The sequence below is a fragment of the Rhinolophus hipposideros genome (assembly GCF_964194185.1).
Source record: "Rhinolophus hipposideros genome assembly, chromosome: 2".
Taxonomy (NCBI): domain Eukaryota; kingdom Metazoa; phylum Chordata; class Mammalia; order Chiroptera; family Rhinolophidae; genus Rhinolophus; species Rhinolophus hipposideros.
In genome coordinates this window covers 1999077-2018225 of record NC_138048.1, presented here as the reverse complement: position 1 = coordinate 2018225, position 19149 = coordinate 1999077, and the positions used below count along the sequence as shown (strand labels likewise).

Genomic DNA, 19149 nt, shown 5'->3' with positions numbered 1-19149 from the left:
AATACATTTGTAGGTTTTCGCTACTACCCCCCAACTACCCCTTTCTTGGCATAATATACTAACCGTATCAGTTCTAACTATATTTAAATCCATTGTTGGATTTAAGGGAAATTAGAAGATATATTATCCCTTTTGATATTTTCCTATCTTAAATTTGTAATTGAAATCACTTTACTATTTTATTTTTTATCTGAAAAAAATTATATAAATCCTCAGGCTTATTACTATTTTTCACTTTTGGTTGCCGTCATTCCTTCAAGAAACTCAAAGGACTATCAGTAAAATATCGCTAGATGTTTCTGTCTTTGCATTCCCATTTCCCATTCGTTCTTTAGCTCTTTGTACCCTGATTCTTTTCTCATTATTCTACTGAAATTCTTTTTGTCAAGGTCAAAAATAGTCTTCCTGCTGTAAATGCAGTGGTCACTCCTCTTTCCTGTATTATTCAACATTTCAGTAGCATTCAGTACCACTGACTATCCTGTCCTCTTGTGGCACCTGTGAGATACCACATTTTTCTCGATTTCCATTTTTGCTTAACTTTGCACTCATTTTAGTCTTTATTGACTCTTTCCCTCTACTTTATCCTCTAAATGTTAGATTGATTTAGGACTATGTAATTGGGTATTTTCCTCTATCATCATTGTCTCCCTAAATGAGAACAAATCTAGTCCTTTGCTTTAACATGATTTTATAATTTGACAATACACAGTTGAAATTCCAATCCAGACCTCTCCTGAGCTTTGGACTTGTGGCTTTATACAGGTAAGATCCTGGCAGGACCTAACACACAAATGCAGATGGCACACACACACAAATGTTTAACTAAAAATAATTTAATAAAGGGGCTATTTTCATTGTCATGAGCAAGGTTAAGAGAATGAGCATAGAATGTTAAGGAACCCAGTGACTAGGAACAGCAAAAAACGTATGCTCCTGTTAGTCCTGGGCAAGGAGGAAAAATGGTGTTACCAGAACCTGGCTGAGAGCTACAACCATGGTGAGGGGGAAGGACTCTCATTGTAAAGGAAAGTGGCCACTGTCAGAACCACCTCAAAACCCAGAGGGAGCAGGAAATGTTAATACCATGCTCTTTCCTACTGCCCTCTGTTCCCCATCAGTGCTCCATATGGGCTCAATTCAGTGGGAAGTAAGAGGGTAAGGGCTTTTGAGTGATCTCATCTGGTAAGTCCAGGCACAGAGCGGGTCAGAAAAGGGGAGAATGGATCTCAGAGTGAGAGTGTGGCAGACACAGATCATCCAACTTTCTCTTTGTCGTCTCTACTTGCCTGTATTACAAGCATCTCAAACAAGTCCAAATATAACATGTTCTTTAGAAATGTTGATTTTCCCTCCCCAACCTATTTACCTCCAACTCTTCCCTATCTCAGGAAATAGTACCACTACCTACCTAGTTGCACAAATCAAAACCTGGGAGGTATTCATTAGCCCTCCATTTCCTTCATTCTTTATAATTAAGTATCTGTAAATCCTATCAAATCTGTCTCCCAAATATATCTTTCCATCTCTGCTGCCGCTACCATCATACAAATGACCGTCATCTTTCTCCGAGACAACTGCAGAAACCTCCTAACTGTTCTTTCTGTTCACTTTTCCCTCCCTACATCTTTACTCAGTTATTTACACAGCATTCGAAGTGCTCTTACAACTTAAACTCAGGGCATCACTCTGCTGCAGTTCCTTCCATGGTTTTCATTGCTCTCATAATAAAACTTACAAGGCTACGTATAACCTGCACACCTTTCCACCCTCATATTGCACAACTCTTTTCTTCGTTTCTCCCTATGTTTTAGCATTGTATTATTTGTGTTTCTTAAACTTGTCAAGCTTTTTCCTGTTTCAAAGCCTTTGTACTAGATAGTCTAGTTGCAGGGGTGTCCAAACTTTTTTCAATGGTTTTCACCAAGGACCATATGTGGTAAAATACACAAACAGCCGGCCACTCACTCGAGGTGAAGTACGTATTGCCTCACGTGGTTTATTTAAGTAAACTAAATATAGTTTTGGAATTTGCTGCTGGCCAATTAACAATGGATCACAGGCTGCAGTTTGGACACCCCTGGTCTAGTAGAATAATAATGCTGGGAATGATCTCCTTGATCTTTCTTATTCTTTAGATCTCAAGAGTTTCTTGATTACTCTATGTAAACTCCCTCATTTGTTTTCCTCTATCATGTGATCATGTTTATTTCCTTATAACACTTATCGCAACCTTATTTGTATATTTATTAAATGTCTTCCACTCATATTAGTCTCCCATGGAAGCTCGTAGGGAGAAAGTGACTTTGCTCATCTTGTACACCTGTACCTGGCACAGTATTCTAGGCATAGATAATAAATACTTGGTCAGTGGCAGATGAATGAAATCTTTGTCTAAATGCAAGAGCTTTAAAATTAGGACGTTGACGTAAACTCTGTGAATTGCAGCTATATCTGCTTTTCATGTAAGAAGCATGGGCTTGAATCATGCAATTAATAAGTTCCAGATTATTAAGCCTAATGTGAAGTTCACAAATTAAATGTAATTTTGGGCTAAAAAAACACACGATTTTCTATGCTTGGCTAGGAAAAGTTTATATCAACATCTAATCTGGAGAGACGTGTGTATATATAATAACTTCCTCTGTACGGTGTATAGTACACACCTTCCTGCCCCACTCGGCCCCTGGCTGTGTGTGTAACCTGGAGATACCAGCATCAGGTGCCTCAGCATCAGCAATGCAACTTTCTTCCAGAGTTAGAAAATACTTTAAATTGTTACTCCCCCCAGCTCTTTTTCTTTCGCCTTTCCATGCCTGTACATAAAGATTTTGACAGGAATATTCTTCGTTGCAGATTACTCGTATTCCCAGTATGTAATGATATTAACATAAATTTATTTAACACTTTATTATATTCTAAGTGCTTGGTGCATCTTATTTAACCTGTACAACAACTCTAGGTAATAGGTGCTTTTGTTGTTCCCATTTTACAGATTTAGAGGAGTTAAGTAATTTATCCAGTATCACACACTAGGAAGTGTCGAAACTGGGGTTCAAACCCAGGTCTGGCTGACTTAAAGCCCATACCTTCTCCTCTAGGACCCTCTTTCAAGAAAGAATTAACCCAAAGTGCCAGTGGTACCTAGTCTGTGACTGTTGGTGTCTGGAGCCTTCCATCCCTCTATCACTGTTAACAAAGGATGTTGATCCCATGTCAGACCTTTGTTCTGAGGATGCCTTTTCTTTAATCAAGCCTGTTTTCCCAAGCTTAGCTCTGAATGCTCTAGAATGGCGGTCACTTGTCTTTTTCTATTCTTCTCCTTAAGATAAATCGCCTTTCCATGCTGGATCCTGACAAGAGTCAGATCCTGAGGACCCCATTGCTGCTCCTTCCATAATCCAAAGCTCATGTTTTCTTATTATCCAGGACTGTTTAATCGTAATTGTCATAGTGATTAGAAATCAGCTTCACTAGTTTTTTAAAATACTAGATGTGAAAATATATGCATTTGGAGAAATTTTAATTCGCCACCTGTTTATTTCTGTTATTCTGATAGAGTTAGGTAAAAATAAAAACATTGTTAGTTAAATAATTAAATTGTTGGTTTATGAAATTTGATCTGTGTAAAATTTACATAACATCTGTTTTAATGTGGTTTTGTTTTTCCTTAGGCTGATTATTTGCAACCTAAGTTGTTGGGCATTTTAGCCTTTTTTAATATGCAGTTACTGAGCTCCAGTGTTGGCATTGAAGATAAGAAAATGGTAGGTAGTGGTAGTTGAGTTGCAAAGCGCCGGAATAGAATTCGTATAGAATATGCAGATATGATTTCTGCTCCTACCTACAAACATTCAAAGATAAGAAATAATCAAACAGGATATTCTGCATTACTGAACAACTTGTATAAGCTTTTGGGGAGTCAAAAAAGAGGCATTATATCATTTTCAGTTCTTTTTTTAGTAAGAAACAGAAAAGCCAACCCAAACTGGTTGAAAGGAATTTGTTGGCTCTGTAACTAAAAGTATAACGATAACATAGTTTCGGGCGTTGCTTGATTTTGGACACAGTACTCTCCAAATCAATTTCTTAGCTCAGAGTCCCAGGTGATGGTGCTAACAGTTTCAGGCTCACGTCTACCTCAGTGGGGAAAAAAAGAGACCAGTAATGCCTGATCGCTCAAAAAAAAGTTGCATAGTGGAATTCATTGGTCTGATTTGGGTCATGGTCCATGGTGTTTTTGAATACAAGTTATACATAGTGAGTAAAGTAACTTCCGTTATTTGTCACTTTATGTTTAAATATATTTGGCACAATGAAGTTTCATTATGACTACTGTAGCAGTTGGTCACCCTGGAAATTTTTGTCCATAGATTGGGATAGAAGTTTAAATACTGATTTGCTTTCCACCTCTACAGTCAGTAAAATTATACTGAAAATGCATGAATGGAATTTTATTTCAGTCTGTACTACCCTTCTCTTAATAACCTTAAGGAGTTAAGAAAGACATGATACAATATTAAACTCTACAAACTCATCAACCAATGATGACTTTTGGTGTTGACTGTAAATTTAATCCCCCAAACAACTTTTGGTCCATCTACAGGGAATCTTTCTTATTGTTATCCCAAGTGAGAGAATGACTTCAGATCCAAGAAAACTGTAGAGTTTGTCTTAAGTCATAAAGAGCTTGCATGTTTTGGCCCATAGTTAAGGTTGACTAGAGAGTTTCTTTACCCCTTCATTAGATCTGGAGCTGTTGGTACAAGTCTGGTTGGGTGTTCCACACACAATAAAACGTGTGTATTATTTTCTGGATATGTCATCAGTTACTTGTTTGTTTTACTAAATTCAGAGTACCTTCAGTTTAGTACCATTGGGATGAAAATGCATAAACTGCATAGCAGTTTGGGTGGATATGAAGAAAAGTAAACAATAGATATTATATTCTTAATAAATTTGAAATTCACTGCCCAGAGAACCACCAGGACCAAAATAACAAATCACCTTCAAGGGGGGAAAAATACAGAACAGAACTTGTATTTTTCAAACTCATAATTCTTATGTAAGGTTGGACAAAATGAACTTGCCAGAGCATAGATACTGCTCTGAGGGTCGGGTGGAATGCACTTGTCTTTAGGGCTCACCTCTTGTCAGCTTGCTTATAGGCTTTATTTTAAATCCTGAATTACTTTTTAGGCCTTGAACAGTTTGATGTCCTTGATGAAACTGATGGGACCCAAACACGTCAGTTCTGTGAGGGTGAAGATGATGACCACACTGAGAACAGGCCTTCGATTCAAGGATGATTTTCCCGAATTGTGTTGCAGGTAAAAGACTGCCTGAGTTATTAGGTGTTGTGCATTTCCCAGGAGGACTAACTTGTGTTCTTATCTCTTTGAGGGAAATTGGGTTCTAATGGTAAATAAAATACAAAGGCTATTTGTATTGAAAAGGGATGTTTACTTCTTTCAAAATATTTTACTGTGAAATCTTTTAACAGAATCTTTAAACAGAAATCTTTTAATGGAATAATGTAGTGAACCCCTACATACCCATTTCCTAACCTCAGCAGTTGTCAACATTGCTAATCTTATTTAAATTGTTTGTCTCCACTTTATTTTTTTCCCCTTTTCTCCCCCACCGGTACAAGTACAAGCCATTGTTTCTCAGTCTAGTCCCCCCGGTTGGCCGCTCACAGCAGCTCATGGGAGCTCTCGGCTGCCGGCCACTCACACTGGCTGCTGGCCACCAACCACAGGCCACTCATGGCAGCGCACAGTAGCCCACAGCAGCACATAGCAGCCTGCAGCAGCTCACGCCAACCTCCGGCTGCTCTTAGCAGCCCAGCTTCAGGGAGAGCTGTTGTTCACAATCTTAGCTGTAGAGGGCGCAGCTCACTGGCCCATGTAGGAATCGAACCCGCGACCTCGGTGTTAGGAGCACGGCGCTCCAACCACCTGAGCCACTGGCCAATGGGCCGGCCCCACTGACCTTGCCTTTTTGACTTAATGTATTAAGTCTTTGAGTATACAGTACTGATCTTTATTCCATTTTTACAACTACCTTGTAATTTTATTGTTTGTATTATTGTTTGTTTAGCTAATAACTCATTGATGGGGCTTTACGAATAATAAAAATAATACGACTTTTAACTTTTATTTGTTTTTTTACATAGAGCTTGGGACTGCTTTGTTCGTTGCCTGGATCATGCTTATCTAGGCTCCCTTCTCAGTCACGTAATAGTAGCTTTGCTACCTCTCATACACATCCAACCTAAAGAAACTGCAGCTATATTTCACTACCTCATAATTGAAAACAGGTATTGTAACTGAAATTGAGAATAAAGATAGCAAGTTTTTATGACTGTACTTTTATGTCTCAAGATATTAGGCTTATATGGTATTAGTCTTATATTAGGCATATAGGTAACATGGAACTGTTCATGTTCTGTTTAATTTTGAGTCCATCAATAAACAAAAGTAATTGACATGCTTAAATCAATACATATTGAACTGATGCTGTTTTACTTATGACATGGTTTCCATTATAATTATATTTTAAATTAATTAGTAGGTCAGCAACTCAAAATTATTTTTCATCAGTTTTGAAAGGTTGAGGCTAAATTTGCCTTTCTTCTCAGTTAAAAGATGGATAGTTGGATAACATGAGAAGGGTTAGGAAGGATATTCACCTACTTTCTATAGCTTACCTTAGTTGAAACATTTATTACTTCATTAGATTAACCTTTAAACCAGTTTCCCTTTTTTAAAGATTTTATAACGTTTCTTCATACTGTTCATATTTAAAAGCATTTCTTTAATTTGTATCATTCCAGGATACAGATATTCTGTGGTTGCCTATTTCCTAACTGACCAATTCCAAATTTCTTATCTTGGCAAGCAGGGCTTTCGAAAATCTGGCCATATCTTAGTTCTTAAAATCCTTTCCTAAGATTTTCCAAAACAGACACCAGGCTGTAACCAATCCAGATTGCTATTGCAAGAACATATATTATTCTTTGCCATTTTTGGTTTTCACTCAGGCTGCTTTTTAGCCTGGACTATCTTGCTAGGCATTTTAAATTTTTTTCCATTTTTGCACTTACTGTTGTATTATCATAGTTCAACTTCTCAAAAGTTAGGATTTAAGTATTAATTTATTTCTTGCTCATAATGCTATTGCTGTTCCCATTAATTATTTTCAGTAACTTTCTAATCAGGGAGAAAGTATAGAAAAAAGGCTAATGTAGTTTTTTTTTCAATTAAAAAACTTTTACTTTTGATAATTTATACATGAGAGGACAACATAATCACTGATCTAGATCAATTCAAATACTTTTGGATTATCATACAAGTAGATATCTTTGCTGTTTATTATAGAGCAATCATTTCTCTACCTTTTTCATATCATTAAAAAATTCTTTTTCACTCTGCTTGAAAAAAGACCTTAAGCTCCCTCAGTGAAGGAATTATTTCAGGTTTCTTTATTGTTACATACTTATTGTCTAGCACGTAGTAGTTACTTAATGCATATTTTTTACATGAGTTAATGAAGACTAGAATTTAGAAGCACTTTATTTAGATCCAGAAATATTACAATATTATATTTGAAGCAAATTAAAAATGGTTGCCTCACTAGCAATTACTTGAGTATTTTTCTCGAAAATGCTTTTGAGAATTTGTGTTTTGAGGTTGGGTTGGCTATCTATTGTTGCATTACTTAACACTCCAAAACATAGTGTCTTGAAACAACAAGTATTTTTATTTACTCATAATTTTGCAATCTGGGCTGGGTTCACCTGGTTTATTCTTTGGCTGGTCTTGCTAATGGTCACTGGTATTTTTCTGTGTAGTCTCAGAGCCTCTCTTTCCATGTAGTCTGTCCTTGTTGGTGGCCAGACTTCTTATGTGGTGACTCAGGACTCTCATGAGCACAAATCCAGAAGCGGCCAGACCTTTTTAACACTTAGGCCCCAAACCAGCACAGCATCTCTTCTGCCATATTCTGTCTGTTAAAGCAGATCACACAAACTAGCCCAAATTGAAGTGGAAATGACTGTACGTGGGTGTGTATACCAAGAAGTATGTTTTATAAATGACCACCAGTATAACAGAGTGCCTCAGTGTGAGTTTCTTAGTTTTGACTATTTGCCATGTTAATTAGCTGAGCATCGTAGACAGGGGTAGGAAGAATACTTTGCATGGCAGTAATTACCTGGAACTTTCAGATGTGGATTTTAAGTCGGCTGTACTTTCAACCTCTGTTTTATATATTTTAAGTATTCGTACTCTTTGCAAATAATTGTTTTTTTCCATCTGACTATTAGGGATGCTGTACAAGATTTTCTTCATGAAATATATTTTTTACCTGATCATCTAGAATTAAAAAAGATAAAAGCAGTTCTACAGGAATACAGAAAGGTATTTAATTTTTTGTTTATGGTTTAGGAGATCACTGATACAAAATTGTTTCCAAGTTCCAATACATTCAAAGAGATTCTTATCTAGGGATAATATAGTCATATTCTCATGGCTAATTCCTGGTGACTAGATAATCTTCTCATGAATCCATGATTTTCAGAGGGAAGTTTTAGCATTTAGGCAAACTATACAATAACATTTAATAGAACAGAGCAAAAAATACATTTCTTGTCCCTTTACTACCCAGGTCAGTATGCCCTTCAGTATAGTCCCCCCAAAGAAGCTACTATCATAGCTGCATGCCCAGAGTAAAGAAAGAAAAGCTTTGGGAGGATCCTAGTTGTTTTGTGCTACAAACTATGGTATGAATATTCAGGTCTGACTGAGTCCTGAGCTTTAGAAGGGGAATACTCTGTAGTTCCATCATCTTGAAATCTAATGAACTCTCTGAAATTGTGAAAATATTAGTGGTGATTTCATAGAATTTTAGGGCAGAAGGTGGGGTACCCGACATTGGGTCAGAATAACAGAGATATTTATTACAGACCCCAAAATTGGTTCTGAAGACTTTATTTCTCCTTTATTGGGTAAATCATTCTAGTCATAAAAAGTAAGTAGTCAAAGTAAGGTGTGAATTATCTGCATAATCTATAGACCTGGTTCAGAGCTGTTATGTAACCCTTTGTAAGTGAAGGGAATCTTGTATTTCTTACCAAGAAGGATTCATTTTAGATAAACAAATTCTTATTTAGTTGGAAAAAAGTTTTCTCCAGGGGCTAAAGATTTTAGAATGAAGTCCCTTTCCCTGAGAATTACTAAAAATAACATGTGCTATGTAACAGAAGAAATGGAAATTATTTTTTTAAACTGCTTTTAATAGGGATCTAGTTTAATAACTCTACAAGGACTCCCAGACTTCCAAAGTGGGTCCTGAAATGGTTAACTGATAAGTGTCTCTCTGTGCTCTTCACATAGGAAACCTCTGAGAGTACTGACCTTCAGACAACTCTTCAGCTATCCATGAAAGCAGTTCAACATGAAAATGTAGATGTTCGCATTCATGCTCTTACGAGCTTGAAGGAAACCTTGTATAAAAATCAGGTATGCTAAGATATAATTAAAAAGCTATAGAAAAGAACGTTTGGTAGTTTAAAGAAAAGATGACAGATGACGTTGACATATTTGCTTGAGATTCAGTAGATTCAATGAAAGAAGGGATTTTTGTTTTATCTAGATTATCAGATCTGCCTCAGAGTTATTAATCCATGACATCCCGTTGAGGCTGAGTATCAGTGATGTGCAGTTTTTTGTTGTTGTCTTTGAAGTTATGATTTGACAGTGATATTTTAGTTTACTGCATCTTCCTGAGTAAGGGTGTATGTGTTTGTACAGTAGCAGTTTATGTGAGTCTTCTCATGTAATTTCTTATATATCCTTGTCATACAAAATTTTGGTAATTTTGTCATTTTACATTTTGACTGAATTTGTTAGTTATGATGAAGCTAAATTTTTAAGTTTACTTTTTCGTGGGGCCAGTGAACACTATTCTTTACTTTGTTAATATAATGTAGATTATCCCTAACCTTGATGACAATGCGAACTGATATTTAAAATACCAGATCAGGGGGCTGGTCCGGTGGCTCAGGTGGTTTGAGCGCCATGCTCCTAATGCTGAGGTCACTGGTTTGATTTCCACATGGGCCAATGAGCTGCACCCTCTACAGCTAAGATTGTGAACAACAGCTTTCCCTGGAGCTGGGTTGCCGTGTGCAGCTGGAGTTTGGCGCGTGCTGCCACGGGCTGCCATAGGCTATCGTGTGCTGCTGTGAGCGGCCAGTGGCCAGCGAGAGCTGCTGTGAGTGGCCGGCCAACTGGAGACCGACTGCCTCACGGGGAGGTGGAAGGGTGTGGAGGTGTTCCAGGGAGCTGCGTCCTACACAACTAGACTGAGAAACAATGGCTTGAACCGTAGTTGGTGGGGGAGGCGGAAGAAAGGGGGAAAAAAGTTTTAAGCCAAATAAAACAGACTAGAGGGGGAAAAACACAGTAATTATAATACATACATTGTTATAATTAAAAATCAGACAGAATTGAGGCCAGAGAAATCAGTCATATTAATAAATGTGAAAGACGTTAAAAGAAAAGATTTTACAAACTGGGGCTACAAAGCAAGAAACAACTCTATGCTGTATGTAATGCACACATCTAAAAAAAGTGGTATAGAAAGGTTAAAAATAAAGGGATGAGGGGCTGGCCCGGTGGCTCAGGCGGTTAGAGCTCCATGCTCCTAACTCCGAAGGCTGCCGGTTGGATTCCCACATGGGCCAGTGGGCTCTCAACCACAAGGTTTCCTGTTCAATTCCTGGAGTCCCGCAAGGGATTGGTGGGCTTGCCCCCTGCAACTAGCAACGGCAACTGGACCTGGAGCTGAGCTGCGCCCTCCACAACTAAGATTGAAAGGACAACAACTTGAAGTTGAACGGCACCCTCCACAACTAAGATTGAAAGGACAACTTGACTTGGAAAAAAAAAAAGTCCTGGAAGTACACACTGTTCCCCAATAAAGTCCTGTTCTCCTTCCCCAATAAAAAGAAACTTTAAAAATAAAGGGATGAGCAAATTTATAACAGATAAATTGAAATAATAAGAAAGCAGGAATTCTCATTCTGCCACTAGACAAAATAGAGTAGAAACCAAAAGCATTAATTATGACCAAAGGGGGCACTTTATAATTAATTCCAAAAGCTATAATTCACAAAGAAGATACATTATGAATATATGTGCTCCTGAATGAGCAAATCCATAGAGACAGAAGGTAGATTAGTGGTTGTATAGAGCTGGGAGGTTGGAGAAAAAGAGGGGTGACTGCTAATGTGGTATAGTTTCTTTTTTGCGGGGGGTGATAAAAGTGTTCTGGAGTTAAATAGTAGTGGTTGCACTTGTAAATGTAGTAAACCTTGCAAATATTCTAAAGATCATTGATTTGCATACTTCAAAAGAGTGAATTTCCAATATGTGAATTATAATTCAATAAAGCTGTTTAAGAAAAATGGCACAGGAAGAAAGTAATAAAAAAATAAAAGCAGAAAGTGATGTCGAAAACAGAAAAAGAGAACAGATTAATAAATAAAAATTCTGATTATCTGAAGAAAACTACCAAACTAGTAAATCTCAAGCCTGAAAAAGAACAAACAGCAGAGAGCACAAATATGCAAATAGAAAATGACAAGCCAGAAATAACCTTTGAAACAAAAGAAATATTTTTTTTGAAATAAGAAACTACTTTGTATTCTTTTGTGCAAACAAATATGTAAGACTGGAGGTTTTCTCTAGAAAATCAAAATTGACTCCAGTAGAAACAGAAAACTTAAAAGACTAATTTCTGTAAAGAAATAGAGAGTATTACAAAAGAACTGCCAGTAGAGAAAAGCACCAGGCCCAGTGGCTTGATAAAGATTTTTACCAAATCTTCAAAAACCAGATAGTCCCAATGTTGTGTAAATTGTTCTGGAGCATAGAAAATGAAGGAAATCTGCCAGTTTTTTAAAGGAGCAATATGTAACAGTGTTCACTAAACTCCATGAAGATAGTATAAAACGATAAAATTAAGATCATTATTACTTACAGACATCATAGCAAAATATTTAAGTGAAATATCATCAAACAATTCAGTCTCATTAAGAAATTAATACCCTACGAACTGTTGTGATTTATTCCAGAATTGCATGAATGGTTTATATTTGGCAATCAATTAATGTAATTCACTTATTAATAGATCTAAACATAAATATCATACTATTATTTCCATAAATGCTGGAACAACCTTTGACAAACTATAATATCTATTTCAGATAAAAACACTCAAGAAAGTAGGAATTGATGGACACTGCCTTAATATATTATAAATGTATGTACATACACACGTATATACACATGGACGTGTATATGTACATACATACACATACTTAATGGGGAAATACGTGTTTCCACTAAAAGCAAGCTTGCTCATTAACTCCACTACAATTTAACGTTCATTTGGAAGTATTGGCCAATAAATTTAGACGATGGGAAAAAGCAGTCATAAGCATAAGAATTGGAAAACATTTTAAACTATTTGCAGGTGATATATTAATACATTAAAACTGTAGACAATTATCAATAAAACTCACACAACAAACTAAATAACTAAGATAGGAGGATATAAAAATCAATAATCATAACAAGCAATTACCTGGTAGACTTGTTGGAAAAATCTAACGTACAATAATAACTGAGAAAGATAATATACTTAGGTTAATTTATAAATTTAATCCATCACAAAGAAATGCCAAAGAAATGCTTCTTTTTTAAACCTTTTTGAAAAGTTCATACTAATGTTCATATGGAAAAATAAATGTGAAAATAGCCAGGAAATCTCTGGGAAAAAAAAAGCAACTATGAGAGCTTAGTAACCCTTTCAAACATTAACATACTCTATAGCCCCGGTAATTATAACATTGTGATACTAATGTGTGAATAAACAAACAAGTGGGAAAGAATAAAAAGTCCAGAAATAAACCCAAGTGTATATGAACATTTAGGTATGATAAAAATAACATTTCCAATAATTGGATTTGTTTTAACAACTTGTTTGGCATTTGGAAAGTGATACAATGGGATCCATAAAAAACCAGTTTAAAAAGCCTATTTAAGTAGATGCATTGAACATATACTCACTTTAAAAAGTCTGTTGGAATTCAACATTGTTTGCTGAAAAATAAAACCCAGTTAACTAACACAGTAATGAAGTAAAATGAAAACTTTTTTTATTAGTTTCAGGTGCACAAAACAAAGTAATACTTAGACATTTATCATTTATATCCCTCACACTGTGTGGACACCCCTCCCCCATCCACTATCCCTCTGACATTGCACAGAGCCATTACATTTCCACTGTCTCTATTCCTAATGCTGTACTCCACTTCTTGTAAGTATATACATATACATATATGTGTGTGTGTGTATATATATATATATATATATATACACACACATATATATGTATACATATGTAAAAATTTGTAGTTGACATTCATTATTGTTCAGCTTCAGGAGTACAGTGCAGTGATCAGGCATCTACATCATCCCTGAGGTGGTCTCCCTAATGAGACAAGTGTCCATCAGATACCCTACAAAATCTCTAGAACGTTATTGATTACATTCCCCAAATTAACTTTCGTAACCCCGTGGCCATCTTGTGGTTACTGACAGTGCTTTCTAATCCCCTCACCCCCCTCCCATCTAGCAACCCTCAGTTTTTCTTCTTTGTCTCTGAAACTTTCTGATTAGTTCATTCACTTATTCTTTTCTTTAGATTCCACATATAAGTGAGATCGTATGGTATTTGTCTTTCTCTGTCTGACTTATTTCACTTAACATAATGTTCTATAGGTCCATCCATGTTGCAAATGGTAAGATTTCTTTCTTCTTTATGGCTGTGTAATACTCCATTGTATAAATGTACCACAGCTTCTTAATCCAGTCATCTACCGATGGGCATTTTGGTTGTTTCCATGTCTTGGCTATTGTGTCTAGTGCTGCAGTAAGCATAGGGGTGCATAAATTTTGAAAACATTTTTAAGCACTCAGGAGGTAAGTATATGTGTATATATATTTTCCTCCCCCTTTCTTCCACCTCCCCTCTCCCCCTGGGTTCAAGCCGTTGTTTCTGCCTAGTTGTGTAGGACACAGCTCCCTGGCCCATGCCGGTATTATGAGCCTTGCTTTCCCCCCGGCTTAGCCAATTGGTTGCCAGTCATGAGTTGGCCGGTCCTAGCAGCTTACGGCAGCTTTCGCTGGCTGCCTGCCACTCACACCAGCTGCCAGCCACTCATGCTGGCTGCCGACTGCTCATGATGGCACATGGTAGCCTGAGGCAGCACTCAGTGGCCGATGACAGCTCACGCCAACCTCCGGCTGCTCATAGCAGCCCAGCTCCAGGGAGAGCTATTGTTCACAATCTTAGCTGTAGAGGTCGCAGCTCACTGGCCCATGTGGGAATCGAACCTGTGACCTCGTTGTTGGGAGCATGGCCCTCCAACCACCTGAGCCACCAGTCCAGCCTGATAGTATATTTTTAACTTACCTTTCATTTAGTGTTTTATTATTTGTATTGCCTTGATTATGACCTACATTTATCTTTGCCAATTAAAGTGTCCTTTTCCTTACTGTTTTATAATTTTAGCAAGTGAATAAGTATGTAATATTTTATATTAGTTTTGCTATTTATTGGTTATTAGTTTATCCTTTTAGATACTTACGTCTGAATTAACCTGTAATTTTATTAAGTGATCGAATATCAAAGATTCTGAATGAGATAAAATGTCTTTATTTTTCTTTTGAAATGTATTACACTACATTTATGTAGTGTATGTACATGTAGTACATACACTACATAAATGAATTACTACATACAAAAAAAGAATCACAGTTTCTTTTTTTCGATAGAATTTTTCCTTTTTTATTATATTTTTATTTTTCAATTATAGTTGACATGCAGTTTTTTCTTATATTAGTTTCAGTGTACAGTGTGGTGGTTAGACATTCTTATACCTTACAATGTGATCACCCCAATAATTCTAGTAGTTATCTGTCACTGTAAACTTATCACAATATTATTGACTATATTCCCCTTCCCTTTTTTTAACCCGTCTTCCTACCTCCTCTTTTCAGGTAACCATTTCTTTGGTCTCTGTTTTCATAAGTCTGTTTTTGCTTTGTTTTGTTTTGTTTTTAGATTCCACATATACATGAAACCATTTGGTATTTGTCTTTCTCTGACTTATTTCACTTAACATAATACTCTATAAATCCATCCATGTTGTCGCAAATGGCAAGATTTCATTCTTTTTTATTGCTGCATAATATTCCATTGAATATACACCAGCCTTGATCCTTTCATCTATTGGTGGTCACCTCAGTAAGTTGCTTCCATATCTTGGCTATTGTAACTAATCCTGCAATGAATACGAGTGCGTATGTCTTTTCAAACTAGTGTTTTCATTTCTTTGCATAAATACCCAGAAGTGGACTTGTTGGCTCATATTGTATATCCATTTTGAGTTTTTTGAGGAACCTCCACGCTGTTTTACATAGTGGCTGCACCAATTTGCAATCCCAACAGGGTACAAGAGTTCCCTTTTCTCCAACTCCTCACCAAATTTGTTGTTTGTTGATTTATCGATGATAGCCATTCTGACAGGTGTGAAGTGGTATTTCATTGTGGTTTCAATTTGCAATTCTCTGATAACTAGTGATGTTGAGCATCTTTTCATATGTGTTTTGGCCATCTGTATGTCTTCTTTGGGTAAATGTCTTTTCATGTCCTCTGCCTGGTTTTCAATTGGATTGTTTATTTTTTTGTTACTGAGTTGTAGGAGTTTCTTAGTATTTTGGATATTAATCTCTGATTGCACATGTCATTTGCAGATATATTTTCCCATTCAGTAGGTTGTCTTTTTGTTTTGTTGAAGGTTTTCTTTGTTGTGCAGAAGCTTTTTCGTTTGATGAAGTCCCATTTGTTTATTTTTGCTTTTGTTTCCCTTGCTCGAGGGAATGGATCCAAAAAGATACTACTCAGACTGATGTCAAATAGTTTACTTCCTGGTTTCTTCTGCGAGTTTTATGGTTTATGGTCTAACATTTAAGTTTTTAAAAACCATTTTGAGTTTATTTTTGTATTTAGTGTAAGATGGTGGTCCAGTTTAATTTCTTGCATATATCTGTCCGGTTTTCCCAACACCACTTGTTGAAGAGACTGTTGTTGCCCCAGTGTATATTTTTACCTCCTTTATCATAGATTTGTTGACCATATAACTGAGGGTTTATTTCTGGGCTCTCTCTTCTGTTCCATTGATCTATGTGTCTGTTTTTGTGGGAGTACCATACTGATTTGATTATTATAACCTTGTAGTATAGTTCACGGAGCATGATACCTCCAAGTATGTTGTTCTTTGTCAAGATTGCTTTCGTTGTTCAGGGCCTTTGGTGTTCCATATAAATTTTAGTAATATTTGTCTGGTTCTGAGAAGAGTGACATTGGTATTTTGATAGGAATTGAATTGAATCTATAAATTGCTTTGGGCAGTATGGTCATTTTAACAATATTAATCCTTCCAATCCATGAGCATGGTATATCCTTCCATTTATTTCTGTCATCTTCAATTTCTTTATTCAATGTCTTAAGGTTTTCAGAGTACCTTCTTGGTTAAGTATATTCCTAGGTATTTTATTCTTTTTGATGCAGTTATAAATGTGATTGTTTTCATTTTTCCTCCCAGTTATTGGTGTAATGGAATGTGACAGATATTTGTATATTAATATTGTATCCTGCTACATTACTGAATTCTTTCATTAATTCTGTTAATTTTGGGGTGGATTCTTTAGGAGTTTCTATATATAATGTCATCTGCGAATAGTGATGGTTTTACTTCATTTCCAGTTTGGATGCCTTTTATTTCTTTTTCTTGTCTGTTTTCTGTGGCTAGGACTTCCAGTACTGTATTGAATACTTGATTGTTCCTTATCTTAGAGGAAAAGCTTTCAGCTTTTTACCATTGTGTAGCATGTAAGCTGTGGCCTTGTCATATATAGCCTCTATCAAGTTGAGGTAGGTTCCTTCTATACCCACTTTATTAGGAGTTTTTATCATATATTGATGTTGAATTTTCTCAAATGTTTTTTCTGCATCTGTTGAGATAATACGATTTTTACCCTTGGTTTCGTTGATGTGAATCACATTGTTTTGCAGATTTTGAACCATCCTTGGCTTGTATTCTTGGTATAAATTCCACTTGATCATGGTATGTAATCCTTTTAATGTACTGTTGAATTTGGTTTGTTAGTATTTCATTGAGAATTTTGGCATCTATTTTCATCAAGGATATTGGCCTGTAATTCTCTTTTTTTGGAGTGTCTGGTTTTGATATCAGGGTAATGCTAGCCTCATAGAATGAGTTTGGAAGTGTTTCTTATTCTTTTAATTATTTGGAAGAGTTAGAGAAGGATAGTTACTACCTGTGAAGCTGTCTGGTCCTAGGCTTTTGTTTGTTGGAGTCTTTGATTTCTGCTTCGATTTCATTGCTAGTAATGGTCTGTTCAGATTCTCTGTTTCTATCTGGTTTAGTTTTAGAAGGTTGTATGTTTCTAAAAATTTATCCATTTCTTCTTAGTTGTTGAATTTATTGGCATATAAATGTTGATAGTATTCTTTAATGATCTTTTGTATTCCTATGGTATGGGTTGTAATCTCTCATTTCTGATTTTATTTGTGTTCTCTTTTCTGCTTGTTAGAGGCTTGTCAATTTTATTTATCCTTTGAAAGAACCAGCTCTTAGTTTCATTAATCTTTTTTAACTTTTAAAAATTTATTTTCATTTACCATACAATATGGTAGTAGTTTCAGGTGGAAGCTTTACTAATCTTTTCTATTATTTTTCTATTTTCTATTTCACTTATTTCCTCTCTTTATTATTTCCTTTTTTCTACTTTGGGGTTTGTTTCTTTGTCTTTTTCTAGTTTGTTAGGTGTAAGTTTAGATTGTTTATTTGAGATTTTTCCTACTTCTTGAGATAGGCCTATATAGCTATAAACTTCACACTTAACAATTGTTTTTGCTACATCCCATAAATTTTGTAATTTTGGGTGTTTCAATTTTCATTTGTCTGAAGGTAGTTTTTAATTTCCTGTTTCATTTCCTCTATGATCCATTGGTTGTTTAGAAGCATGTTTTTTAATCTCCACAAATTTGTATTTTTTTCTAGTTGTTTTCCTATAGTTGATTTCTAATTTCATGTCGTTGTGGTCAGAAAATACGCTTGATATAATTTTAATCTTCTTGAATTTATTGAGGCTTTTTTTGTATGGTTTATCCAGGAAAATGTTCATGTGCGCTTGAGAAAAATGTGTAGCCTGCAGTTTTTGGATGCAATGCTCTTTGTCAAGTCAAACTGGTCAAATAATAGCATTTCAGGCCATTGATTTCCTTACTAAATTTCTGTGTGGGTGATCTATTCATTGAAGTAAGTGGCATATTAAAGTCCCCAATTATTGTAGTATTATTGTGAATTTCTGCCTTTATGTCCATTAATATTCATTGAAGTAAGTGGCATTAAAATCCCCAATTATTGTAGTATTATTGTGAATTTCTGCCTTTATGTCCATTAATATTTGCTTTATACACGTGAGAGCTCTTAATGTTTGGTACATAGATATTTACAATAGTTATATCCTCTTCTTGGATTGATCCCTTTAAAATTATATAATTTCCTTCTTTGTCTCTTTTTACATTCTTTGTTTTGAAGACTGTTTTGTCTGATGTGAGTATGCTATCTCAGCTTTCTTTTCATTTCTGTTTGCATGTAATATCTTTATCTAATCATTTTCAGTCTGGGTGTGTCTTTCAATCTGAAGTGGTCTCTTGTAAGCGGTTTATAGATGGCTTATGTTTTTCTTAATCGATTCTGCCACCGTGTGTCTTTTGATTGGAGCATTTAATGCATTTACATTTTGAGTAATTATTGGTAGGTATGTGCTCACTGGCATTTTGTTAATTGTTTTTGGTTGTTTTTGTTCTTCTCTGTTCCTTCTCTTGATCTCTTTCCTTTTGGTTGTTTGGTTTCCTTTACTGTTTTGACTGGATTCATTTCTTCATTTTTTTGTATATGTTTTGGTTTGTGGTTACTATGAG

General features: G+C 35.8%; 1 protein-coding gene across 5 annotated transcripts in view; it reads left to right on the top strand.

Annotated features, from left to right (window-relative positions):
* ATR (ATR checkpoint kinase) overlaps nucleotides 1-19149 on the top strand; it is a 110755-nt gene that overhangs the window by 28394 nt on the left and 63212 nt on the right. For all 5 annotated transcript variants that reach the window (XR_013995208.1, XR_013995209.1, XM_081077678.1 and 2 more), the window contains 5 exons: nucleotides 3675-3767; nucleotides 5200-5330; nucleotides 6179-6322; nucleotides 8330-8423; nucleotides 9399-9524. Coding sequence is in view for 3 of the 5 variants with exons in the window: in XM_081077678.1 (XP_080933804.1) it covers nucleotides 3675-3767; nucleotides 5200-5330; nucleotides 6179-6322; nucleotides 8330-8423; nucleotides 9399-9524 (588 nt within the window). In the remaining 2 variants the exon portion in view is untranslated. The remainder of the gene's footprint in view (nucleotides 1-3674; nucleotides 3768-5199; nucleotides 5331-6178; nucleotides 6323-8329; nucleotides 8424-9398; nucleotides 9525-19149) is intronic.